At 35.4% G+C, this 27224-nt stretch overlaps 1 protein-coding gene and 1 pseudogene across 1 annotated transcript; one reads left to right on the top strand and one right to left on the bottom strand.

The window, feature by feature from the left end:
* The first annotated feature begins 64 nt into the window (after positions 1-64).
* On the top strand, positions 65-26030 carry LOC148957440 (UDP-sugar transporter UST74c-like). Its single transcript, XM_089115375.1, has 12 exons — positions 65-443; positions 1633-1666; positions 2104-2190; positions 6168-6235; positions 7266-7337; positions 8025-8093; positions 8595-8665; positions 11908-12032; positions 15308-15375; positions 18073-18151; positions 23315-23397; positions 25520-26030. Exons 1-12 carry the CDS (start codon positions 334-336, stop codon positions 25620-25622), a joined length of 969 nt encoding a protein of 322 aa, XP_088971501.1. The 5' UTR covers positions 65-333; the 3' UTR covers positions 25623-26030.
* Positions 16006-17377, bottom strand: LOC148957441 (uncharacterized; annotated as a pseudogene).
* Positions 26031-27224: the final 1194 nt, after the last annotated feature.

Here is a 27224-nt window from a genome sequence, read left to right as displayed (position 1 = left end):
TGATCTTATTTGAAACGAGGTCGTGAACTGATTTGTGTTTTGGAAACGAGTCTTGTTTTTACAATTAAACACTCGTGTTTGGCCTAAGTACCAGTTTACTAAGTGTTGGTTATGTATTTGGTAGATATTTATTCTCCTGCTAATGATGCTCGCGAAGTTTTCTGCTGCCTACCACAACCAAAGAATAAACGGGCAGATTCTGCTTATCTATTGGCTCAATGCTAGCAAATGAATGAAATCTCTGAGCGTCGAACAAATCTTACATCAAACGGAAATTTCTATTCTGGGCCTAAAACAATATTCGTGAGATCGTAACAATAATCATTTGCAAAAATGGAAGAGGATCAACAAGCTCTTATAAGACGAATATCGACTGCGTTGATGTATGCAGCAAGCTCTTTCTTTATAGTTGTGATAAACAAAGTGGTACTGACAACATACAAGTAAGAATTTGCTTTGCCTACCTGCTAATTATTACGCTTTCCATATTTGCACGAGGACGTGGATGCTAAACCCATTTATAATGACGCTGAAAAGCGTTCTTGAAAAAAGGATGCAACTAGTCTTGCTACTGTGTAGCACAGAGTTAATACGATTGTTTTTTTACGTCATTGAGATAATTAGCAAATGAGTGTATCATTGCTGAAAGTTGTATTATTAGATTTTGTTGTTATGAGTCCGAAATGAATTGAAGTTGTCAGTCAATAAACTTACCAAACGCTGTTATTTATCAAATATCAATTAGTTTATTTATATGTTACTATTTCTTTTAAACGTAGAAATGTTTAGCAATTATTTAAGAATTTGCAATTGAAGGTGCTTAATTGTAAACACAATTGGGTTGTAGCTGCTTCAATATTGTTTCGATGTATTTATAATTTGAATATAATTTGTTTGAAATTAATATATGTATAAGCTGTTTCTTGAGTTTTGCTCTCTGCAAGCAAGCAGTAGTAAACAATCATTTTGGCCAGATCTTAGGTGCACCAGTAGCCCTGCACTACAAAAATCACTCAAAAATGCCTGGTGGGCAAGAGCTGTCAGTTTTCACATATGTTAATTGAATCGTATATTTTTTAGGTGTGCCCTAAATGATACTAGTTTGGCATCTTGGGTGAGCCATTCTCTGCCTAAATGCCATTTGGTCAAAAATTCCAATTATTTACCAGTGGCACCAATAAAGGAACAAATAAAAATAATGAGAGATGACACTAGTATGCAAAGGAATATAAGCATTTACTCAAAAATCTTTAAGCTTTTGTGCAACATTTATTGTGCTCTTGCCTGGGAGATCTGCTACAATTTGAGAACATTCACTAACCATAAACCTGTGTTTGCCTATACATATCTGTGATGACAAGCTATCTCTTGTTTTTTATTGAAAGAACATAGTTTGTAAATGGCAAAAAACCAATTTTATTGGCTATGAATCAATTGTTATAGTTAAAATCATGTACCAAGCTAAAGAGGCTAAGTTTTTGAAATCAATAAAATACCAGGCCAGTGTAGCTTTGAAGCATACTCTTTTCAAAACAGATAAAATAGATATATTAGTTGGGATATATGTGCAATAAAGATGGAAGTTCTACAGCAATTATAGAAAATTATTCACTTTCAATAATTTTTTTGTAGATTCCCATCTTTCCAAGTTTTAGGCTTGGGGCAGGTGAGCTTAAAGTTGAATTTTATTCGTTTTCTTTGGTCTAAATTTATTCAATCATAGCTTTTTGAAAGAGAGCATTTAGGTAGAATGACAAACCATTATTGAGATTAAAATCAAAACATTTTTTTTATCATCAGTATCAATATTGTCTTATCCTAAGATTGCTTTAACAGATCCATCTGATAACAGTCCTAACTTTCCATTTCATATTAAGACCCTTGGTCAGATTTAATCTGTCATTAAATGAAACATGATATGAAAAATTTTGTTCTCAATTTGATGTCTATAATATCAAGATAAAGAAATATGACAGACTGTGTTTAAATTCATCTAATATCTTTCTAATACATCAGATCCAACCAAGTAATTCACACAATTTTTACCTTTCAATATAACCCTGCTTTTTATCGACTTCAAATTGGCCTACTTTCTATGTATAGATGGTAGCAACAATTGCAGTTCTTTTCATTGGCAAACAGTCAACAATAGTGAAGTTTCCAGGGCTTGATAGGAGCACATTTAGAAAGGTTTGTACTACGAATGTATTACCTCAAAGGCGTTCAATTTGTCTTATTTCAAATTTCACTCTATTAATCCTACTTTAATTTCTTTTTAAAGGATATGTCTCATATATTAGAAAAGAAATGTATTGCTAGTGTTAAAACTTATTTGTCTGTAAATCTTCAGTTCTGTTTGGAAAACCATGCATATGTTTCAATCCTTTGTGCCTAAAGGTGAAAAACCCCCTAACCAGCTAACTAACTACAAGCGACACTTTATTTACTATTTGATTTGTCCAGAAGATTAGCCACAACTATTTTGCTAGTGACCAAGTTCTATATTTAAACATGTGAATGTCTAAAAGTTCCAGTTATGCACTTAACAATTAACCTGTTCTGGTGACCTTTTTCACCAAGTAACTCCGTTATCTGAACAGGTGTTGTACTACGTAACACCTGCCTTCTGATAACTAATAATGAATGCATTTTTAATGTGCACAACAAAATATCCACCAACTACATGCACGGTCTGTGTGCCATTAAATTTCAAAAGATGCAGCCATCACACAACCCTACATCACCAGCACACTTATCAGATTGGTATTTTGTTCCAAAAGATGACACTTTAATGTGAAAAGATGAATCTTTATTATAGTTTGCTGTTACTGCAGTTTGGTAGATTTTATTACAATGTTCCTGTCTCAAAAGTGAAATTTTGGGCCACCTATTTTTTATTTCTCAAAGTTTCTAGCAAGTTTCTGCTACTCTCTTTCCAAATGCTGACCTTGACCTCACTTGAACAGAACAGGGAAGATCCTTTCCAAAAATAGGATACACCCACGATAAATTTTGGTTCCTTATAAGCAAGTTTGTGAGTTGTACAGTTATATCAAGAATCATACTTTGTCAAAATATTATCACCCTCCCCCAAATATTTTCTTATCAGATTTGGATGAAATGCCAAGTATATTGGTAAGAATCAGTCAATCAAGTTATTGGGTCATAAATCTTTTTTAAAACAGTTGGTAAATTATTGTTTTCAAACAAAGTATTTGCACCTTCTCATAAAGTCATTGGCTGTTCTTGTTGTTGTTCAATTTCTTTGTCTCTTTCACCTGTCTTTCTGTGCTCTGATCCTGTCTCTCCATTTTTTTCTGGCCTATTACAGGCAGCTTTCCTTAGATCAACCTCTCTTCCCTAATTGCAAGATTTTGGGGAAAAGAACCAGGGGTTTGGGAAGGGTGTGAAAGAGGTTCCCTTTTTTCTTTTCCTCCTCTTTATTGGGGCTTTCTTGTAGATTGCTCCCCAAACTCGTAAGATTTCATGAACTTTCACCATAAATTATCTAAAATTGTGCAAGTTTCCTTTGTTTAACCCCTTAACCAAATTAGGCAATACTTACCGACCCAAGACCCCCATCTCCTTCAAATTGAAACCTGCTCCTTTTGAAATTCATATTTATGCTCTTAATGAGAAGGACTTAGATACCCAATTATGCTGCTCAATTGCCGTACTATTTCCATGCAGATTTTTCTTGCGGTAGAGCAGCATTTTTTGGGTTGGCGGATTGAACTATCCCTTAAACCCGCCCGTTAGTGACGTCGCCGATTATCCTGTTCAATGATAAATCTCACCACCAGAAGATAAATATCTTTTGCTACCATGGCTTCTTTTGCCATGCAGTGATAACCCATTTGTGCGGTGATAAATCATAATTATGCAATGATAAACTTATGAAAGAGCAAAACAATAAACACGAGAACATAACAGTAACAATGATCATAATTTGTGAAATCTGTCTAAAATTTGATCGAATTCAGTATCTAGTTTGTTTTGTTCTTCATCTTCTCCTTTGATATCTTTATTCTCGAAATCATTTTTATACCTAGACTGCTTCTCCTCGTTGAAATCTCTTGTAAGGCTTTGACGAGAGCTAGTGTAATTCGAAAGTTTCAGCTAGTTTGATAATTTTTAAAAATTTTAAGAGAAAGGTCATGAGAATTTTTTGAATAAGTGCAGTGATAAAAATTCCTTAAAATAAACCCTGTTTGCTACACTCCGATCAATGTAAAGGTTCTTCGGCACGTCACTGGCTAGCAGCTCTTAAGCTTTGTGGCTTTATGGCGAGTGAAACAGAAACAAGCCAAACATATGGATAATTATTCAGATATGAAATAAGAGGGCCTGCTGGGTTTATCATTTTGATTGAAATACCTACAATGCATAGAGACATGTCCAGAGGTATACATGTTGAACACATTCATGCAAATTAAACATCGTATTATAACAAGCTGAATGTATTTAAACTTTGATCTAAGATTAAATGATAATATTATTCATCATCTCATTTTCTAGACATATTTTTAAATTATTTTGGAGGGGATTAGTTGATTTCTTTCTTGTGCAAAATCACGAAAGCCAAAAACGCATGCAAAATTGATAACAGAGAGAAGAGGGTATGACGTCAGTTAAAGATTGTGGCCTCAAGCTGTTGTATTTCTATGTGAAAACATTGATTAGAACTTGAGATAGTTTGGAAGCATTTCAAGATCAAAGTGAATTATCACTGTTTACTGCATTGTCTCAATTGATTGTTTTGATTATTTTGATTAAATGGCACAGCAACCAGCCGGCTTTATTTTTCCATTAATTCAATTTGAATCGTGTGTTTTAGTTCGTTATCAAATATGACAGAAATCCTGAGGTTCATTTCTAGATTCTAGATTGCCAAATTTTTGTTTTCTTGGTCGTCACATTTAGTTAATAGAATTTTTATTCGTTTAACCGAGGGACGCTTAAATAGACTAAATAGGAACAGTGTTTCGTTGACAAGATTTTGCCTTGATATGAACACTAACTAACAAAGCTTTTAAGAACAAGCCTTTAAGGATTACTCGATTGCCAAGTGAGCTATGGAATGACTTTGCAAAGAAGCAAGGGTTCAGGCAAATATGATTTATATTGTTTGTGAAGAGAAATCTGAATGCTAGATATGTCTGATGCTAGATGGGGGTAACCACTTTGCTTCCTTTTCTAATGCTAAGAGACAGAATATAAAACCGTATAGCCAGAACGATACGATTCCGGAGTTTTCTTTTCAAATGTACCAAAGTGAAGCCTGAACCTGCTCATAAGGAAAGTGCCTTATTGCCTTAATCGGGGCCTTTTTAACATACTAACTAGGGGGGGGGGGCAATTGCCTCTTCAGCCCCAGTGACTTTCAATTGTTTTAATAAAATAGGCTATTATCCTCCTCTTTACATAAACAAAGGTTTGCCCCCGCAGCTAGTTGCCCTTTGAATTGCTATGTTTTTAATCCAACTAAACCGTTGCGCAGAAAATTCAAGATCATGCCCGCTACATCCCAAAGTTTTGTGACCTAAATGCTCGAGGGCAACCCTTCTCGTAAGAGTGTAGACTTTGACAATCGTAGCCAAATAGCTTTGTCATCTTTCACTGCGAGAATCGTAAAGTGTTCTCAGATATATTATCTTCACTTGTTGTTGTCCTCGACGGAATGCAGTGAAATGGGAAAGAAGAGCGACGAGAGCCAAGGTAATGCAAACCATGGACGAAAAATAAGTTATAGACAGCGCTTTTCCCTATGATAAAACGCAAATATGGTAAAACGCAAAGTTGGACTCAGGCATTACTTTTATTTTCAGTGCAATTGCAAAGCTCATTTAGAGGTGATAGTCTGGTAAGGGTGCAAGTTTATAGATCTTTTAGTAATCAAGAGTAGGTCAAAACGTATAGTGACGACAATTTCCAAATCATTGTGCAGACAAGAATGTATTTTCATTTAGGAATTTTGGAGTCTTTTTACATCAAAACAAATGATCTCCATCTCACGTTACTTTCGACAACACATAGATATTAATTTTCAGCTTACTTTCGGTCATCATCCGACGTTTATACACTGAAGAGTGTCGGACAAAAATTACTTTAGTTTGTTATGTTTCTGGTGTTTTTTCCAATCTTCAAATGTGTACGTTTCATTTCAGATCTGGCCTCTACCTCTGATATACGTTGGAAATCTCACGTTTGGGCTAGGAGGAACTAAAATGCTCAAGTAAGTCGTTTGTGATACCCTATACGTCAGCACATGGGCTAGAACTGCTACAGGTGGTCAATACAGTGTAGTGATCATTGTCTAAACGTAATCATGTCCTCCATTGTGTCTCTGTCATTAACACTTTCTATTGTCTGCGTAACGTAATAAACAACATAATTGTAGCGTCCCTTGTTTCGTGTGTATACGCCCTAAATTGTAGTCAGTCAGTAAATTCATAAAGACGCAACGGTCACGCAACATCGTCTCTTGCTGGCTCCATGTTTTCTGCACGTTAAACTAGATCATAAAAAGACAGCATTCGCAACAACAAAAGTAAAATTAAATATAGGAACATCGTCAATCGGCGTTCCTTTAACAGTATTGACTACCAATCGCAAAATTTATCATATTTGCAACCTTAGTTTATTCGCTGGAACATCTGTAGCCCTTACTTTGTGCCTGAACATTTTGTTTCTGTACGGGAGGCCTTCAAAAGAGGAAGAATGCTGCCTCTTCTTTTATAGAAAGAGATATTCTGTTTATCTTCATAATATATTTTGAAATTGAGAGCAAGATGGCATTTCTATTTCTTTCTTGTTCTAGGACGTTAAAAAGCTTACATTGCTACAAATCTGTCAATAGATTTTTGTGCATATACATAAAGACATGAATCAATTTGACTACATTTTAGTGCGTAAAATTATGAGATATGGCACATGACAGAGCTATACCAATAGCGCCAAAGACCGATAGGGATAAATAACTTGCAAGAGCTATCAAAAGAAAGAAATAACAAAGGCTGTTCGGCGAGTCCTAATTACTTTTATACAATTTAATCTACCTTTATAAGCGTAATTGCCAGATAATCGAGATCCCAGTTTTTGTTTATCAAAAGTATCGATATTTGTCTATTAATATTTTTTCTCACAGTGGTCAACTACTAAATCTGTAATAGTCTCATATTTGTACACACAACTGACGTCATTAGTACCCAACCCTTTTATGTGCATTCTCACAAGTTATATACCAATGTATTTTATTCTTTCAGTTTGCCAATGTTCACTGTTCTCAGAAGGTTTTCTATCTTAATGACAATGATAGCTGAGTACTGGCTACTCGGGTAAGTTGTTTTACCATTTCCTTGAACTAGAAGCTTTTATTAAGTTTTGTTGGTTTCACAGATCAACACTGAATGCCGTACTAGTTTCATGGATTTCTTAAGCTTATTTTATTGTTTTAGTATTCTCAAATTTCATTTCATTTGGTAATACGTTATAAGCTACTAATGTAGCATAACTACTACTTTTCTTTAATTTAATCTAAAATTTAATGTGCAAGAAAGTAACAATTAAATAGCTAATACATATTTAACAGATGATAAAACATCATCTTATGTAATAAGCTGTAGAAAGCAATCCCGGACAAAAATGGTTGAGACTTTTCAAGGAAAGCTTATATTTTAACTTTCCTTTAGAAAATAACTTCCCCCCTCCCCCAATTCAATGTTGAATGCATGATTTTCAAGGAGACATGATAGAACTACAAATCCAACATTGCTTTGGGGGGAAAAGGGGGGGGCTCGATTTTACAGGGGCAAGGTAAAGTAGAAAATTACAAAAATTGCATTTTGTCTCAACAATTTTGTCCGGGATTGCAGCTGCATTTTTTTCAACCTCTAACTTCATGTTAGTAAAGCACCATACGTCCAGGGGAAAATAAACCATAAGGAGCCTATTTTAGTGTCCTAAGAATGGTAGCTTCTAATCTTGAGTTTTAATCCGTGCTCACCAAACGTGTTCAATTTTAGGATCAGAGCAAGTCGGCGAGTGCAGATGTCAGTTTACCTTATGATTGCTGGCTCGCTTATCGCTGCAAGGTACAATTACCTGCTTCAACCTAGTACACACTTATATTTTGTCACTTCGGAAGCTTTGGATGTGATGATATATATCTGACCTCTAACCTGTAGATAGCAAAATGAATAGATGTAGTGAATGCATATTTTTTTTTGTTATCGGAAGGATGAAGGTTTTTGTAGGGTAAATATTTAATCTCATTCTGTTTTGACACGATTGAGTGTCTAAATATTAATAGGGAATGAAGTTTTATTGTTAGTAAGCATGAAAAATAGCTTCATTTTCAAATAGGAGTATGGAACGGGTTAGTTTTACTGTGTACCATGGACAGTGGATGGCTGGCTAATGCTCTTAACTGAAGAGCCTTTTTTGCTCTCATGATCGTTGTGCTTCTGTGTCCTTGCTCCCTCAACCTTCTATCCGTAGTTGTTTTGCACTGGCCCGTCGATACCAGTAGTATATGTTTACGCCCCTCAGGAGTTTAGACAACCCAACTGATGGTATTTTTCTTTCTATCGCAGCTCCGATCTCGCATTTGATGCAGTTGGGTATTTTTATGTCTTAATGAATGACGTTTTAACTGCAGCAAACGGTTAGTCTTCTCTATGTTCTACTTTTAATTACGAGAATTGGAAACAGTATGTTTTGGCTCTTGATAGGACGGCCTCTTAGGAAGCCTTCAAATTTACTGCCCATTGTACTAGACTTTGGAATAAAGGTTGGTGAACTGGCTTCCTAAAGCTAGATCTTAACAATATAGTTGACTGTTGGTCCTTCCCTGATCGTGTCACTCGTTCACATTTTCTTTCAGAATATTTTCCAAATCCTGTTCTCCTACTACTTTTGATTTATAGCACGGGAATCGCACTAGCAGCCGATTAACATTTGTTTGCTCTTCAATGAATTGTAGGGCCTTCTTGATTGCAAGTAAAAACAGGATGAAGAAAATCCACAGAACCCTTTGCATTACAAATTAGTTTAACTTATATAATTAGAGTACGGAACTGTTATTCGACGTTAGCATCGTGTTTTATCTTAATTGCTAATTTTGTTTCTTTTAGTAGTTATCCTTTTTGACATTTTGAAAAAGGAAGTTTGTTGTAGCTGGTTCTACTGTGTCTTGGCACGTGGCTTTTTCAAGTGCTTTGTATTTGGTATTTAAGTGATTGATATCTTATCTGCAGGTGCTTTTTATATTTGCTATTCTCGTGCTCGATATTTTGTATTCTAATGCTTGATATTTGCTATTCTAGTGCTTGATTTTTTGGAATTTTAGTGCTTGATATTTTGGAATTCTAGTGCTTGATATTTGCTATTCTAGTGATTGATTTTTTGGAATTCTGGTGCTTGATATTTTATATTCTAATTAGGGCTGTCCAAACCTTCGGATATTCCTATTCGGTTATTCGGTTTGAAATTTAACGAATATCCGGTTATTCGGCGAATATGGGTGTGACAAAGTGGGTGTGGCAGGGTTGGGGTCAAAATCTGCAATCTGAAAATTTATTGTTATTTGTTGAAAATGACCAACAGCTAATCAGTCATTACTATTTGATAAGTAAGAACCATTAATTTTTCTTGTTTTCCTATTGATATTTCCTGTGTATTACATAACTTCAGAGGGTGTGCTGCATTGCAATTTTCAAAACGATTTTTTAGAAAATAAATGTTTTCTCGAACCTTCCCTAGCACTAGTCGCCCCTAATGGCCAGAAAGTCAGTATCAATTTAATTAAAAAAATGAATGTCAAAACTTTATGACAACTAATTTTAAAAAAAGTTCGGTTTCCAAAATTTTGAAAAGTAGAACGCTTTCTAGCATGGCTTCGATACAGGTTGGAAAGTGGGAGGGGGGGGGGGGGGGTTGCAAGGGAAAATTTAACACCCGTAACAAAAGATTTAAGATTTTGGAAAAGTTGTTTTATTCTGCAAAAAAGTGGTGAGGCCATGACCCCCCCCCGGCCTCCCCTTCTTCGGAGGCCCTGTCCAACACAAAAATTTCGCGAGGCAAACCCCTATGACCCCTACCTGCTACCCATGCTCCACTCCCCCTGCCCCCTTCCAATCTTGCTTTATTGGCTTTGTTATTATTTCCTGGGTTTGCAAATTTTGAAGAAGGCCAGTATCCATAAACCTCTCTCAATGAGTGAAGAAAGGAAGTTGCCATTTTCCTTTCGAACAGTCTTGGCTATTCGACTAGTCATTGCTATTCGGTTGGCAATTGCTATTCGATCAGTCACGGTTATTTGAATAGTCACAGCTATTCGATCAGTCACGGTTATTCGAATAGTCACAGCTATTCGATCAGTCACGGTTATTCGAATTGTGACCTCCAACAGTTAGGTTATTCGCCCTCATCGTCTCCAACCGAATAATCGTACTGTTCGAACTATTCGCTTGTAACCGAATATTCGCTTTGGGCTTCAGCTATCCGAATAGTGAAACAGGTAACCGAATACCAATTATTCGACCTTCGGTGGACTGGCCTAATTCTACTGCTTGGTGTTTGGTGCTCTGGTGCTTGATATTTTGTATTCTAATGCTTGATGTTTGGTATTCTGGTGCTTGATATTTGGTATTCTAATGCTTGATTTTTTGGAATTCTGGTGCTTGCTGTTTGTTATTCGCGTGTTTGGTATTTGGTGTTCTGGTGCTTGATATTTTGTGTTCTGGTGCTTGATATTTAGCATTCTAATGCTTGATATTTGGTATTCTGGTGCTTGATATTTGGTATTCTAATGCTTGATGTTTGGTGTTCTGGTGCTTGATGTTTGGTGTTCTGGTGCTTGATGTTTGTTATTCGCGTGCTTGATATTTGGCATTCTGGTGCTTGATATTTGGCATTGTAGTGCTTGATATTTGGCATTTTAGTGCTTGGTATTTACATTAGTATTCTAGTGCTTGATATTTGGTATTCTAATGCTTGATATTTGGTATTCTAATGCTTGATGTTTGGCATTCCAGTGCTTGATATTTGGCATTCTGGTGCTTGATATTTGGCATTGTAGTGCTTGATATTTGGCATTTTAGTGCTTGGTATTTACATTAGTATTCTAGTGCTTGATATTTGGTATTCTAATGCTTGATATTTGGTATTCTAATGCTTGATGTTTGGCATTCCAGTGCTTGATATTTGGTATTCTGGTGCTTGATATTTGGCATTTTAATGCTTGATATTTGGTGTTCTGGTGCTTGATATTTGGTGTTCTGGTGCTTGATATTTTGTGTTCTGGTGCTTGATATTTAGCATTCTAATGCTTTATATTTGGCATTGCAATGCTTGATTTTTGGTGTACTGGTGCTTCATATTTGGCATTCCAATGCTTGATGTTTGGCATTCTAATGCTTGATATTTGGCATTCTAATGCTGGATATTTGGCATTTCAGTGCTTGATATTTGGTATACTGGTGCTTGATATTTGGCATTCTAATGCTGGATATTTGGCATTTCAGTGCGTGATGTTTGTTATTCGCATGTTTGATATGGGGTATTCTAATGTTTGATATCTGGCATTCTAATGCTAGTGCTAGTGCAGTTTCAAAATATATTATCTCATCATGGGTGTTATGGTTTGCGTACTCTAATCATATTGTTTGCGCACAAGTACAGACTGGAATTCCAAGAATTGAATCTTATGACAAATGAATGAGATGATAACTTGATGAAAGTAATCCTGTTTGCAAACTAAACTATGGGAGGTTTGGGATTGCTACAGAAAAGTACTCAAATTTATCATATCAAAAATGACTTCTATTCACAGAAATAATCTAAACCTTTTTTTAAGTTTTTTGTTTGCGTGATATATTGATTTGTTATTCGTATTTTTTCTTTAAGGTGTCTTTGTAAAAAAGAAACTTGAATCAAAAGAACTTGGAAAGTATGGTCTCATGTTTTATAATTCCCTGTTTATGTTGGTACCTGGTATTCTTTTCGCATTTTACAATGGAGAACTTCAAAAGGTACGATTTATATTAATATTTATGACTGATTATTTTTCATCGCTTTCTGCTTTCTACCGATCTTATTTGAGGCTTTGTTTGCATTTAGCTGCTCGTAAGAGTTCTATTCTTTGATGGTCAAGTTCAGTGGCGGGCACCTGGGGGGAGGGGGCTCGCCCCCAACACTTTTGAGGACAATGGTCTTTTGTTCTAAAACAATAAGAAAATGTGACATCATTTTATTAAAACAATAGGCTTGCCCCCAAATATTTTACCAAGTGCCACCCCTTGTCAAATTGTCATATTTTCTTTGTTTTGCATTCACTCTCTCTGAAGACTGAGAGTCTCCTGATACCGTTCGATTCGAAAGTGTGTTTCTCGGAACAATGTAAAATTTTTACTGCTTTTTCAGAACAATGTCAACGAAATTATTTAGTCCGGGTATTTCAATCCTTCTATTTATGTCTCTGTAAGCCCTCACATATAACTTTTGAATTTGATATCTGAAAACCTGAGAAGCGAGAATATTGATAAATGTCTCTGTTTTAATTACGGGGACACAGCTGTATCAAAATGAAATTTGAAAAGGTAGTTTAATTTTTGAGACTGTCGAATTGAGTTATTGATTTCGTGATTTCGTGAACGTCCTAAAGCAAATCCTCTCCCTCCACCTTCACTGATATATTGTGGAGCCGTAGCTGTTCTATTGGACCCCTTAATTTATTTATACAGTTTCAAATCTACTTGTGTTAAGATTTTCAACACTAATACTTTACGATTTTATCGATATAACTAATAGGACTTTCATAATTAGAGGATGCAGCGTTTAGCGAATTTGTGCTTCAGAGGAGGGCTTTAGGAAGGCTCAGCCAAGCCTGCTTCAGAAAGAATCGGCGAATAGTTTGACTGATTTCATATACACAGTAGATAAAACCAAATGCAAGCATATTTGGTGTGGTCATGGATGTGGTCGTGGGTGTTGTCATGGGTGTGGTCGTGGATGTATTATAGAAGTTGCCCACAGCACAGCTTCCTCTCTCGACGTTCAGGACGACACCCCTGTAATCTTGGTGTTTGATTGACCATATACTGCTCTGGACGGGACTGCCCTGGACGGGACTGCTCTGAACGGGACCGCTCTGGACGGGACTGCTCTGGACGGGACTGCTCTGGACGGGACTGCTCTGGACGGGACTGCTCTGGACGGGACTGCTCTGGACGGGACGGCTCTGGACGGGACTGCTCTGGATGGGACGGCTTGCATGATTTAACCTCGACATTCGAACTGACAAGACAACGTCCTATGTAGAGGCAGACAGAAAACAGAATGTAATGGTTTTCGGGAATACTCAAAAATTTAATAAGCAGGGGGTATTGAGCATGTTTTGTGTAGGTTATTTTGGTCAAATTAATTGCAGTCAAAGACCTCTATTCGAAATGATAAGTGTTGACTTGCCCCATGGTAAGTTTTGACTAGCAGTGCGAAACTCTGTATTATTTTCATCACGACAAAATCTTTTAAAATTTCATAACATTGTTCTTTATGACCTTCTTAAAACCGAGCCAACTGACGTGTCACAAATATATCGAGAAACGAGACCATTAACAATGAGATGTACAGAGATAGTTAGCAAAATAAGGCAAAACTAGGGGAATGGCAAGAAGCTAAAAAGGGGAAATGACAAACAATTTTTGTAATGTGATTTAAGTGATTTCTCTGAAAAGTTATTGGAAAATTAAATTGGAAAATGTTTTTATGAAATCAAAATGAGTCATAAATGTTTTCAACTATTGACTACTTCTTTTGATCGAGAGAATTTAGAAATATTGATAAGAAGTTTTTGCACGGTGAAAGGCTTTTCACATGTTAATTTGCAGCTTGCCTCGTTGAAATTTCAGTTTCGTTTCGACTTTCTGCTTTTAAACGGATTGACTAAAATGTTATTGTTTGCTGTAATTTTTACCGAGCAATGAAACAGGAGCTAAAGGCTGAAAGACCTACCAGAATTGAAATTAAGAGGTTTGGTTTCTTCTCCATGATTTGGGATATCAGAATGTTGCGGGACTAAATGGTGTACATGTCACCTTATTCTCTCTAGTGTCACATTCCATACACCGCATATCAACGTATACCCTTTATATAGTTATGTTGAAAGAGAGGTGGTTGGAAAAGACAGAGAGATTAAACCATTCTCAGAAAAAATAACTTTGTGGGGTATTTGAATTTGCGTCCATTGGTATTAGTGCAGAGAGTAGGATTTGTGGGAGAAGGCACTAGGGTGTGAGTTAGAAAATCAATAGGATACCAAATTACCTTTACATCATGCAAGTGTGTATAGAAAGTGAGAAATGTTTTTTACAATTTAAATTAACTTTGGTATTTCCTCAGTTCCTTGCTTAAGATTTTGCTATGCATCGTTAAATGAAGGCTGCAAGGCTGGAGTTGAGGTAGAACATTCTCGTTATTTACAGAACAGAACAGAACAGAACTCTTCTCGTTAATTTCTATGATTCAGCTCAATGGCTTCCACAACTTTTGTGTCTTTTTCATTGCTGCATTGCTGCTAGTTATGGGAAACAAACAGACACGACCCTATAAATGGAATTGCGGGAAGAGTAATGTCTTGGATGGACTTTTTCTGCAAAAATATTTTGTCACGGCACGATTACTAGGGGTGTCCGGGCAGTTCATCCTTTTTGAGGTGTCATTTTCTTGGCCTAAGTTCAATCAATAAAAATAGTTAAACTGATTGCGATATCTCCTACAGTTTTGTTTTGTTCACCAATTCCTGATATAGTTGATCATGCTTCATAGAAAATCAGAAACATATTTTATCTATTTTGATGAAAGAGGAACATCTGTAGCATTTCTTTGTAACAAACAATTGGCCAGAAATCGATCAATATGTTCGTTTGACAGGATAATCTATGAAAAGGTTTAAGATTGAGAAATGTCACTGAAGGTAACCAAAAAGCCCTATATGACCCGAAGCCATCTGCAGTTGTCTTTTTGATGGTCAATGTAAAACGGTTTTGATGTATATCTTTGCCAGTTGTTAAGATTTTTGTATGATTCTAAATTTCATCCCCCAGCATACTGTATGTAATGAGAGAAATGCCGGCTTTTAAGTAATTTGGTGAAAACTGTGGTAAATTCGTCTGCATATGTCATTTTCGCCAACGGATCTTAGAATCTACGAAAGAATCAGTAAAAAAGAAAATAAATCTTGTTTAATGTTTCGCTTCTATTTTTGCAATTGGACACACTCTTTTTGACACACTTCTTTTTTTTGCAGGCGATGGATTTTAGTGATTGGAACAATTCTGTATTTTTATCACAATTCATTTTGTCCTGCGTTATGGGGTCAGTTGATAATTAATATTCCGTTGCAACTTTTATCTGTAAAATTTACAGTCAACCTGGCCTTCGCGAACTTCTCCCATTTATTCGTCTTATCCTTCTCTTTTTTCTCTTTCTCTTCTTCTTCTTTTTCTTCTCCTTCTCATTCTTCTTCTTCTTTTTATTCTTCTTTTTCTTCTTCTTCTTCTTTTTCTTCTCCTTTTCCTTCTTCTTCTTTTTCTTCTCCTTCTCATTCTTCTTCTTCTTTTTATTCTTCTTTTTCTTCTTCTTTTTCTTCTCCTTTTCCTTCTTCTTCTTTTTCTTCTCCTTCTCATTCTTCTTCTTCATTTTATTCTTCTTTTTCTCCTTTTTTTTCTTCTCCTTTTCCTTCTTCTTCTTTTTCTTCTACTTCTTCTTTTTCTTCTCCTTCTCCTTCTTCTCCTTCTTTTTCTTCTCCTTCTTCTTCTTTTTCTTCACCTTCTTCTTTTTCTTCTCCTTCTCATTCTTCTTCTTCTTTTTATTCTTCTTTTTCTTATTCTTTTTCTTCTCCTTTTCCTTCTTCTTCTTTTTCTTCTCCTTCTCATTCTTCTTCTTCATTTTATTCTTCTTTTTCTCCTTTTTTTTCTTCTCCTTTTCCTTCTTCTTCTTTTTCTTCTACTTCTTCTTTTTCTTCTCCTTCTCCTTCTTTTTCTTCTCCTTCTTCTTCTTTTTCTTCTCCTTCTTCTTTTTCTTCTCCTTCTCATTCTTCTTCTTCTTTTTATTCTTCTTTTTCTTATTCTTTTTCTTCTCCTTTTCCTTCTTCTTCTTTTTCTTCTCCTTCTCATTCTTCTTCTTCTTTTTATTCTTCTTTTTCTTCTTCTTTTTCTTCTCCTTTTCCTTCTTCTTCTTTTTCTTCTCCTTCTCATTCTTCTTCTTCATTTTATTCTTCTTTTTCTCCTTTTTTTTCTTCTCCTTTTCCTTCTTCTTCTTTTTCTTCTACTTCTTCTTTTTCTTCTCCTTCTCCTTCTTCTCCTTCTTTTTCTTCTCCTTCTTCTTCTTTTTCTTCTCCTTCTTCTTTTTCTTCTCCTTCTCATTCTTCTTCTTCTTTTTATTCTTCTTTTTCTTATTCTTTTTCTTCTCCTTTTCCTTCTTCTTCTTTTTCTTCTCCTTCTCATTCTTCTTCTTCATTTTATTCTTCTTTTTCTCCTTTTTTTTCTTCTCCTTTTCCTTCTTCTTCTTTTTCTTCTACTTCTTCTTTTTCTTCTCCTTCTCCTTCTTCTCCTTCTTTTTCTTCTCCTTCTTCTTCTTTTTCTTCTCCTTCTTCTTTTTCTTCTCCTTCTCATTCTTCTTCTTCTTTTTATTCTTCTTTTTCTTATTCTTTTTCTTCTCCTTTTCCTTCTTCTTCTTTTTCTTCTCCTTCTCATTCTTCTTCTTCTTTTTATTCTTCTTTTTCTCCTTTTTTTTCTTCTCCTTTTCCTTCTTCTTCTTTTTCTTCTACTTCTTCTTTTTCTTCTCCTTCTCCTTCTTCTCCTTCTTTTTCTTCTCCTTCTTCTTCTTTTTCTTCTCCTTCTTCTTTTTCTTCTCCTTCTCATTCTTCTTCTTCTTTTTATTCTTCTTTTTCTTATTCTTTTTCTTCTCCTTTTCCTTCTTCTTCTTTTTCTTCTCCTTCTCATTCTTCTTCTTCATTTTATTCTTCTTTTTCTCCTTTTTTTTCTTCTCCTTTTCCTTCTTCTTCTTTTTCTTCTACTTCTTCTTTTTCTTCTCCTTTTCCTTCTTCTTCTTTTTCTTCTCCTTCTCATTCTTCTTCTTCATTTTATTCTTCTTTTTCTCCTTTTTTTTCTTCTTCTTTTCCTTCTTCTTCTTTTTCTTCTACTTCTTCTTTTTCTTCTCCTTCTCCTTCTTCTCCTTCTTTTTCTTCTCCTTCTTCTCCTTCTTTTTCTTCTCCTTCTTCTCCTTCTTTTTCTTCTCCTTCTTCTTCTTCTTTTTCTTCTACTTCTTCTCCTTCTTCTATTTCTCCTTCTTCTCCTTCTTTTTCTTCTCCTTCTTCTCCTTCTTTTTCTTCTCCTTCTCCTTCTTCTTTTTCTTCTCCTTCTTCTCCTTCTTTTTCTTCTCCTTCTCCTTCTTCTCCTTCTTTTTCTTCTCCTTCTTCTCCTTCTTTTTCTTCTCCTTCTCCTTCTTCTCCTTCTTTTTCTTCTCCTTCTTCTCCTTCTTTTTCTTCTCCTTCTTCTCCTTCTTTTTCTTCTCCTTCTTCTTCTTCTTCTTCTTCTTATTCTTCTTCTTCTATTTCTTCTTTTTCTACTTCATCTTCTTCTTTTTCTCCTTCTTTTTTTTCTTTTTCTTCTTCTTCTCTTTCATTTCCCTCCCTTTCTTCTCCCTCTCTTTGTTCTCCTTCTCCCTTCTTTTTTTCTCATTCTCTCTTTTCCTTCTCTTTGTTCTCCCTCTCTTTGTTCTTCCCTTTCTTTTCTTTCTTTTGATTCTCTTTTTCTTTCCTCTCCTTTTTCTTCTTCTTTTTCTTCTCCTTCTCTTTCTTTTTCTTCTCCTTCTCTTCCTTCTCTTTATTTCTCCTCTTTCCTCGCTTTCTTTCTTTTATTTCTTTAGTTGCAATTTCAATAAATATGTCTAACTCGACACTTTGCATCATAGCAATTGTTATTTTGAAAGCAATCGTTTGAAGCTATAGTACCCATTACAGAAAGCAGGAAAATCCAGTCTTCGATAAAGATGACTCGTTTTGCATTTTAGGTTCATTCTCAATTATTCGATTGTTGCTTGCACACAAGCCAATTCAGCGCTTACAACAACAATAATAGGATGTCTAAAGGTAGGTTCGGATTCTGGTAAAACTTTTTTGCCTAGTGTTCTCATACTTTGGTTACTGGCATCTCATCAACCACATTTGTGGCATTGCTTTTCACATTCTCAGCATCAATGCTACAGTCGAATCTCCTTTATGTAGCACCAGAAATACTGTTCTTCGTAGAGAGATATCCATTGTTGTAAGGTATCTTGTACCAGGCTTTCGCCACGGGAGATTAATAGGGGGGAATTTTTCGCACGTTCTTTGGAGATGTCTGTTAATTTTACTTCGCTGTGCTTCAGATTCGAACTCGTAAGAAAAATATTTAAAGAATAATCGTCTTAAGCAGACGACATACTAGCTTTTCATAGAATAAGGAAATTTTGAAATGCTGGACATCGAAAAAACGCTCTCAAAAAACTTTCATAAACAGAAGAAAGCGAATTTATATTGAAAACTTTTTTCGTAAATAGATTTACTTAGTGTAACACAAATTTGCAGATTAAATGTTTTGCCAGGCAAGTCAATCTTTTGGTAGTTCACAAATATCTTTCCATCCGATTTTGTAAATGTCCCATTGGTTTGGTTTTATTTTTGGGAGCCATGTTAGTTTGAGACGGCCTTTCAGTCTTGTTTGTTTTTCATTCGCGTATGCTAAGGCAAGCTTTGCAGGGGCTAGTTTGGTTTCGGTATTGCTAAGGCTGTTGGCATTGCATTATGGGTTTAGTTTATCGCTGCACAAACTGTTTGCTTTGGGACACACATTTTTAGAAACTTCGTTACGGTTTGCAGGTGCAAGGGAATGGTAATGCTAAAAATGGCATATTTTGAAATGTTTGATAAAGATTTGCATCCTTAAAGGTTTAATATATATTCTTCTTTGGTCGTACATGTAAATTTTTATGAATCCTCTTGAACCCTTTGTATTGATGAAAGTGGTGGTTAGAGAGATATAATCCAGTACCGAAGACAACATAATCCTAAAGACTTAATTTCACTGCCTATTACTATGTCTACAGTCTTTTTGCTGATTTACAGTCGTTGAATATTGTTAATTATTGGCCCGGAATTATTGCAAACAGAAATTCTGAGGTTTAAGATCCATGCTGACTCCTTCGATAAACGGGAGTCTACTTCAGACCCCGTTTACACGATACCTGGACCAGATCGGATCCCCAAGTATCCGGATACTTTTGGATCCGAACCCTGACATGGCAATGCGTTTACACGGGATCCGATCCAGAACCATTTGCGTTTACACGGGAACGGATCCAGATGAATTCAACAGGCTACGTGCATGCGCTTTTCGAAAATTGGTGCACATATACAGGCGTCAACATTTCGTAATAATAATTCAACACAGTAGTCTGTCAACTTGATGTTCGGTTTTTTGGCGCCTAAAAGCCACGGATTACATATTTAAACTACCTCGAATTGATATATTTTCTGTCTCATTTTCGACAAATAATGTAGACGGATCCAATCTGGACCAGATCCAACCGTTTAAAAGGGGCCCGGTCCAGATTGGATCCATACGGGATCACCTTTGAAAGCGATCCCAAAAGTTTTCGGATAGCGTATCCAAAAGTATACGGATCCACCAGTTCCCGTGTAAACGCAAAGCCTATCTGTACTCTTTTGGATCCAATCCGGATCCACTCTCGCCTATTTTACCTCAGTGAAGTATTTTACCTATGTAGCCTCAGTGAAGACTCTGAATCATCCTATATTACTGCATACAGTATACACCAATTCGACTTACGACCTCGTTTTGGAAATTTCTCCAAACTTAATTATACGACTTTTTTAAGCGCAGATTTGGTTTTATCGCCATAATTTTTGGCGGGATACCATTTTTCATATTGTTTCAGCTTGTATTTTAGATTTTACGGAGAAATGAAGTTTGAAAACGTGTAAAGGATTTGACCGCAAAAATCGTTCCGGGGAAAACTTTACCTACCTAGTCGCAAATCACGGTCAAATCCCTTATAAAGTTTTTATCTTTGTGTCGTCATAAAATCAATATCGTGAGCAATATGATAATGAAAACTTACAATAAGACTAAAATCATTGCTCTCAATCTAAATCTGAGGTCAAAAATTTTATACAAAAAAATTTTGAAGAATTTTTCAAAACGAGGCCGTAAGTCAAATTGGTGTATTAGTCAAGCCTTTGAGCGGATGATACCAGTGAGAATTCTCAATCCGTCCAAATCTTCTGTTGAGCTTCATGCAGGCCAAAAAATTGCAAGGTTTTGGCCAGCTATACCCTCAGTCTCATCTAGTCCACCTATACACAACATGTGTGCTAGAGTTCAAAACAATAAGTTTGATTCAGTTACCTTGTCTGAGTTACATGCAGCTATCAGTCCTAATCTTAGTAAGTCAGATCAGAAACAGATTCTTGAGACATTGCTTTCTTTTCCAGTTTTTTTTAATGATGGCTTAGGCCATATCTCGGTATTATCTCATAGTATAAACACTGGTGACTCATTGCCGCCATCCCACCCTTGTCACCAAATGTAACGATATGGGTTCTTCTTAAGATGGCGACTTTGTATTATAATCGAATCATGGTATAGATTTACTACCTCCAGGTACAGGAATGCGACAATCAACTTCAAGCGCAATGTGTTACAATGGAGAAGATTTCTAAGCCCTTTGTTATCAACGTCCAACAGCTATCCTTAAACATTCTGGCAGTTAAATGGTAGCAGATGTATGTTGACCATCAAGTCTGATTGGCCCATTTTTTTTAGTTCTCAGGCTTCCAGTCTATTTAATTCCATTACCATGCGCATATCATAAAGTCATCGACCATTCAAACTTTGGTTTCGCAGGCCTTTGTCCCTTTTCTAATGCTGCGACTGTTATTCGGCAATAAAATATTGAAAATATTCGTTTGATGATAGAAGGTTGCTGTATCCCAGTGTTTTTGTCAAATAATGTTCTTGTCTTATTTGCTAAGCGAGCACAGGATAGTTCTTGCTTTCTATTTTTGCCGTACGTGTTAGTAAAAAGTATGCCTGTCAGATCATTGTACCGTGACAAAAATAGGGTTAAGCAATTTACTTTCATTAAACTAGAACACTAGAGCACTTTTGCTAGGTGAATGAAAGTTTAGAAAAAGAAAAGCACGCCTGCGAAACAAAACTTTTCAGCGATGGGTCACTGTTATTGAAATGAGTTGATTTGACATTTCTAAATTAGGATCATACGCCTGTCTGAATCCGGTGTCAGTAGTCTACACAAACTTGTCTAAGTTTTGTTGCGAGGCTGTTCAAAAAGGTCTTGTCGACATGCAATTACAATGTGCTTTGAACTTTCTTTCTTTACTGTCATATCGCTCTCCAAGTTATCTGTAGTTATTTGGTTTAATGTTTAGTGTAGAATAATTCCGAGCTGTTTCGGTATTGTTACCATCATCAAAATGGAGGCCCGGGTAACCATCAACACAAACTGCGACATTACTTCACTGCTAGGTTACAATTCTCATAAACAATATCTTTCATTTGAGAAACAACTGACACCAAACATTTATATGCTTAAAGATCTTGCTTCCAACATGCAACTTACATTCATTCTTGGCAATCAAAACATTTTATCCCATCCGGGACTTCAACTCAACGCACGCCATTTTCTATATCCAGATAGAATATTCTATAGGACCCATTGCACACAGCATGGATTCTCCCTTTATAAAATCCTTAAATGAAGCACTAAAAATCTATCAGGAGCCTACCCTAGATATGTCTTACAGAATTGTTTATGTCTTTTTCCTTGTTTAAAAATCAAACAGGCTTTTCAATCCATTTTCCTAACTGCCAATAATCTGAAATCATCTTCTGCGAATAGATTTCCAATAACAGGAACGCCAAATTCTTTATTTCATATTAAAGAATCTATTAATACAATGTTGTTTCTCAAAGTTTTTCGCTATTATTCATAAACCTTGAAAAACTCTCTGACAAAATTGCCGACTTGTTAACCAATAAGCAGCCTTCTTTGTTGGTTTAGCATCAAGCTTAAAACACAAGGCACCAAATCATAATTTCTCGTGTTTGGCAAAAATTCCCATGTGTTTGTTGCTTAATGTAATTTCCTGACAAGCTGTCGAAGCCAAATTAATTTTGCTGGATTCACAATCAATCTGAAGCTAAGATGCAAGCCATAATTGGATTATTCATCTCCTTATTTAGATCAGATATTGCATTATGTTTTGGTCCTCCTATTTCATCATTTATTGCAGCTATTCTTTTTAATAGACCACAATAACTATTATTCATAAGGTCCCGTCTACCTTATCCAATATTTCTGAAATTTCTTCCTAGATTAATAACTGTTCCAGTCGATGCTCTATTCATTCATTCTCTCAGATTTCAACTCTTTCTCCAGTTCGTAATTGTTAACTTTAGTTTTCTTCCATCTATTTCAATGTACTTGAATTTTTGCTTCCCACCGGCTAACTTATAAGATTAAGCCCGGTCTTAGTAGACTCATTGTAAGATCTCTTTGCTTATTTACCTGATTAGAAGGTAAGCCTTGTTAAGCCCCATTTTTACACTTGCTCTATGACTAGGTTGGCTGCCTGAAGGAATCACTTCTTAAAATAGCTTTGCTTAAGGAACCAATTTCTGTAATAGAAAAGGATTATGGGTAGGTTAAGTAATAGCCCTAGGCAATCAAACCTCAAAGTATTGCTGACTTAACGAACGCTTCATTCTTAAGTTTTTACGATTTCCTGTGACCCTTTCACTGATGATCCGGGTGCTGTGCCGCTTGTCTATCGTGGAACAAAGAGATTAATATTAAAATAGGGAGAGTATCTCACGACCTTGTTAGTCAAACTAGTGAAATATAATTGCATAAATGTTTTTCAGAATGTGCACTATAACTCGTTTCACTCTGTATGCTAGCTGTCCTCTTTCTTCATCTTTTGCATACGGTTTCCAGCACGAATGATCTGGTTTTGACATCTGAATGCAGGTACATTGATGCCTTTAAATATATCGTGCATCATCGGTTGGGGAGATTTGCATAAGCTATCCAGGAAAATTTTTGAACTCGTATAAGATTTAATTTTTTTGTTGATTTTATATCAAAGAAACGTGGCTTAAAAGTCTAGAACATTTTATTGTCATTCTGACAGATTATGTAATCACTATAAAACTGTACGTTTTTATCATAGAATGTCACGATCACTTTTATTGGTATGGTCCTCGGCGGTGATTATGTGTTCAGCTGGACAAATTTTACAGGGGTTAGCATAAGGTAAGTTGATTCTAATTTGATATTATTGTTAAGCTGGTTTTCAACTGACTTGTTGCGGCCAGGATATGTGTAATGTTTTATACTAAATGTTTTTAGAATTGTTGCGAGATGCTGCAGTTAACTGTCCTTATTCACAGGCTTCGTCAATTGCGGCGCTCGCAGGCAAAGCATGCAAACCAGACAACGCCTGCAGGCAAAGCCGAAATAATATCTTTTTAAATTTCTCCAGTTTTTTATAGATATTGAGGAGCAATTAAGCTACATATTTCACCATTCTTTTTTCGAATTAAACGACCACGCTACTCGAAACAAAGATGAGGAAGGCCTATGACACCAGGGACATAAAGTCCATAAAGACGAACCATAAAAATCCTATTGCTCTGCCAAATCTTTAGGATAATGAAACGCAACAAGATAAAGAGAAGGCTGGCGTGAATCTTACTTATAAAGATGTAGACACTGTGTTTTCCAAATCCATGTTGTTTTTGACAAAATTTATGGAATGGCTTTACAGTAAGGACGGCATACAGTGATAGACAAGGCAGCTTGAAATTATAGGCCCTTAAATTGATTTTTTACGATCTTTTGTGACAAGACAAAGGAAGGCAGTGATGCCCATTTTGCAACCCTTAAAAACATTCATTTGTCACTAACTTCAAACAAATTTCGTTGACTGTATCAAATGTATCTGACAATGAACTTCGGTTCAAATTCAGAGACTTTTGTGACGTATTCAAAGTATTCTTTACCGTCCAAGAAAATGATTTATGTAGGAAAGAGAAATTAACATATTTTCTTGGCAGAAACATAAAAAGTTCAAAGGTATTTGAGTGCTTATAGGTTTTTTTCGTGTAGTTTCAGCATTCATGTCAGTTGGATCGGTCATAGAGTGAAGGTTTCCACGTACGAAATCCGTAACAACAAACATAATGATTCTTGGTCCAAATTCTTAAATGAAATATAAGGCGATTGAAATTTGGATTAATGGTCTATAAATTAAAATGCTCAAAGGATTTTTAATGAAAGTATGATAAAATATTGCAAGGAGTTGAAAAAACAATAAAACAGACTGACATTTCTTTCATCGCTTGGATAAGACTAAAGAATCGATGGCATCAAAATTTTTGGAGCGAATGAAAAAATCAAAGCCAGATTTTCCTTTTATGTCATACGCTTAAGTTTTTTTAAACTCTATAAAACCATACTTATTGATGAAACCGACGCTATTTTAAAGTCATTTTCTAGTAAAGTAGTTCTGTTACGATTTACTAGTCTGTGAAAATAGAAATGACTCATGAACAATAGGAATGAAACACATTATCATATTGCTGTCTCTGTTCTGACGCAAGCAAACGACAATAATACGTATGGCTTTGCCAAAACGTATGCCAGAATGTATGCTCATTTTTTCTACATTCATGTACGGAGTTTCATCAAACATTACTTCATGTCTCTCTCTCTTAAAGAAATATTAATTCATATGAATATGCATTCCATATGAAAAAAATCTTGCAGGCACAATTAGCATAACAGTTTCTGCTCGCAGGAACAAATTTTTTAGGGGGATTGTTAGCTCAACCAACTTTCATCAGTTGGAATTGCCTTAGGAAAGGTTTTAACATCTAGAAGCATTCTTAAAATTCTTAGAGTTTCTGTGCATCAAAGACAGGATAAGTTTATTGAAGAATTTTGAATTGACCATATTTCAAGAAATTTATCCTAAATTGACCCTTTTACCCTAAATTTATTAAATATCGGAAAATGTAAGCGTTTGCTAGAGGATGATATCTAATAGTTTCTAGTATTTTTTCCAGTTTCTTAGTACAAAGAAAAGTGTATTGGTACATTGACTGATTAATGTTTAGGAAAGATTTCTGCAAGACCGCATTCTTCATCATACTGAATTATGCCCCTAAAGGACTGTTTTTCCTCTTTAGCAATAAGAAAGGCTGCTTTACTAGTGAATTATTTCGCATTTACCAGCACCCATTGCTTCAGGCGTTGACTGTCCCTGTGTTGTTTGTATAGTTGTGCATTCATATCGTGATGTCATTATTTTGACGTCACAACATTGATGTATGGACATCTTTAGAGCTTGATGTTGTGTCATCATTTCATTTAGTGTTTCTGGCAGCATAATCTATGCATACTTTGCATTTACGGATGGTGTTAAAACCAGCACGAAGTCAGAGCTGTTGGACAGGAAGACAACTTCTGCTGTATGACATTTTCGGACGGGAAGTTAATTATGAAAAAGAAGGTCCCCTAAACGCGGAATTTCGAAAAACACTAGTAAGAAATTTCACAGTATGTGTTTTCTGTTGTATATAAAAGTTCAATTGAGCTCGTCTTTAGAGTTTAGTTATTACATAGTCATAAGAAAAGCTTTTCTTTTTACAATGGCCATTACGAAGTTGACAGACCCCAACCTCAGGGCATTGGCACGTTTCACGTTCACTTGGCTTATGAAATTTATTTCGTACTTGTTGCGTCATACAATTGCAGTCTTACATCATACATAGTTTTTTCAGAAGAATCATTCCGAATGTTGCATAAGAAGTTTCTGTATTAATTTAAATTTTCGTACAGCGAATGTTCTAAAGTCAGGTAATAAATAATAAGGCCATAAAATAAATTGAGTATTTTTTAAAAAACATAATTAACATACAAAACAACTAGGAAAGATTAGCAAATTGATAACTATTTTCCCTATTCTGTTACCTTTATTATTTATAGTTAAAATGTAAATGAAGTGTTTGTTTTAGGCCAAACATTGTAATAAATTAGTATGAAACTTGCAAATTTTTTAATTAATTTGCTAGTTGCATACTTTTTAAATTTTAGATTTGATAATTTAAAATTTAGTGATGTTTAAAGACTTTTGCTTCATTATTCAATTTTATAACAATAGTCTGAAAGATTATCCCGTAATAGTTTGCCAGATGCTAACAAACTGTTGCTGGCAGTGGCATAATTTCGTTGAATGCTTATCTTGTATTATCAAATGTGTGCTTTGAAGGAAACTAATGTTTCAATATGGTTTATTTGCGAAAGTCACTGTTGTTGAATCGGAGCTTCAATGGGCCTAACCCAAGGAACATAATGCGTCTGAAAGTATTCTTCAAGCAGACTATGCCACAAAATTTTATCATCCACCGAAAGGACGAAAATCAAATATTCTTTTGCAATGGTTAATCAGAATGATAAATCAAGGATTACCTGCATCGATTTGACACGCCAGATCTGCTAATGCAATGATCCTATTGAATCTAATTAGATTAAAGAAGCAAGGTTTTTAGCAAAAGAGCAGAGAAGAACGCATCCTTTTGCCTCACGTTGAAGCCATGAGTCGCGGCAATGATTCCAGTGCTTCGTGTTGAACCAAATTGACTTTAGAATTAATCAATCCTATTTATAGCTAACTAGTGTTAGAAACCTTCGATTTGTTGCAAAGAGGCAAGTTCGTAAGAGAAATGTCTGATGATTAATTTATAAACATTGGCCAATCCTATGTTTACGATAGACCTTGAAGATTGGAAGAAAGACTTCGTGTGATTTTGGAGATTGGGTTTTGATTAGGATTGGCTTAAATCATTGTTTTAAGGAAAAATTATGTATTTATGTATGAATTGATGAAGCGATGAATATGCTATGCAGTATGATTACTAAGAATGAAGAGAGAGAAAATGGCTAAAAATTGGATTCTGATGAATTATAGTTGATAAGGTTTTTGTCAAGAGAGCATATAATAAACAATAAAATAAATACTCCGGACGCCTAGAAGATGATATTTTTAGAGTATTGAGGCGAACAACACCTTGATCAAT

This window comes from Rhopilema esculentum, unplaced genomic scaffold, assembly GCF_057945365.1.
Source record: "Rhopilema esculentum isolate cy_ngs unplaced genomic scaffold, ASM5794536v1 HiC_scaffold_27, whole genome shotgun sequence".
Taxonomy (NCBI): domain Eukaryota; kingdom Metazoa; phylum Cnidaria; class Scyphozoa; order Rhizostomeae; family Rhizostomatidae; genus Rhopilema; species Rhopilema esculentum.
Note: the sequence above shows the minus strand (reverse complement) of the source record. Positions and strands in the feature narration are given on the sequence as shown.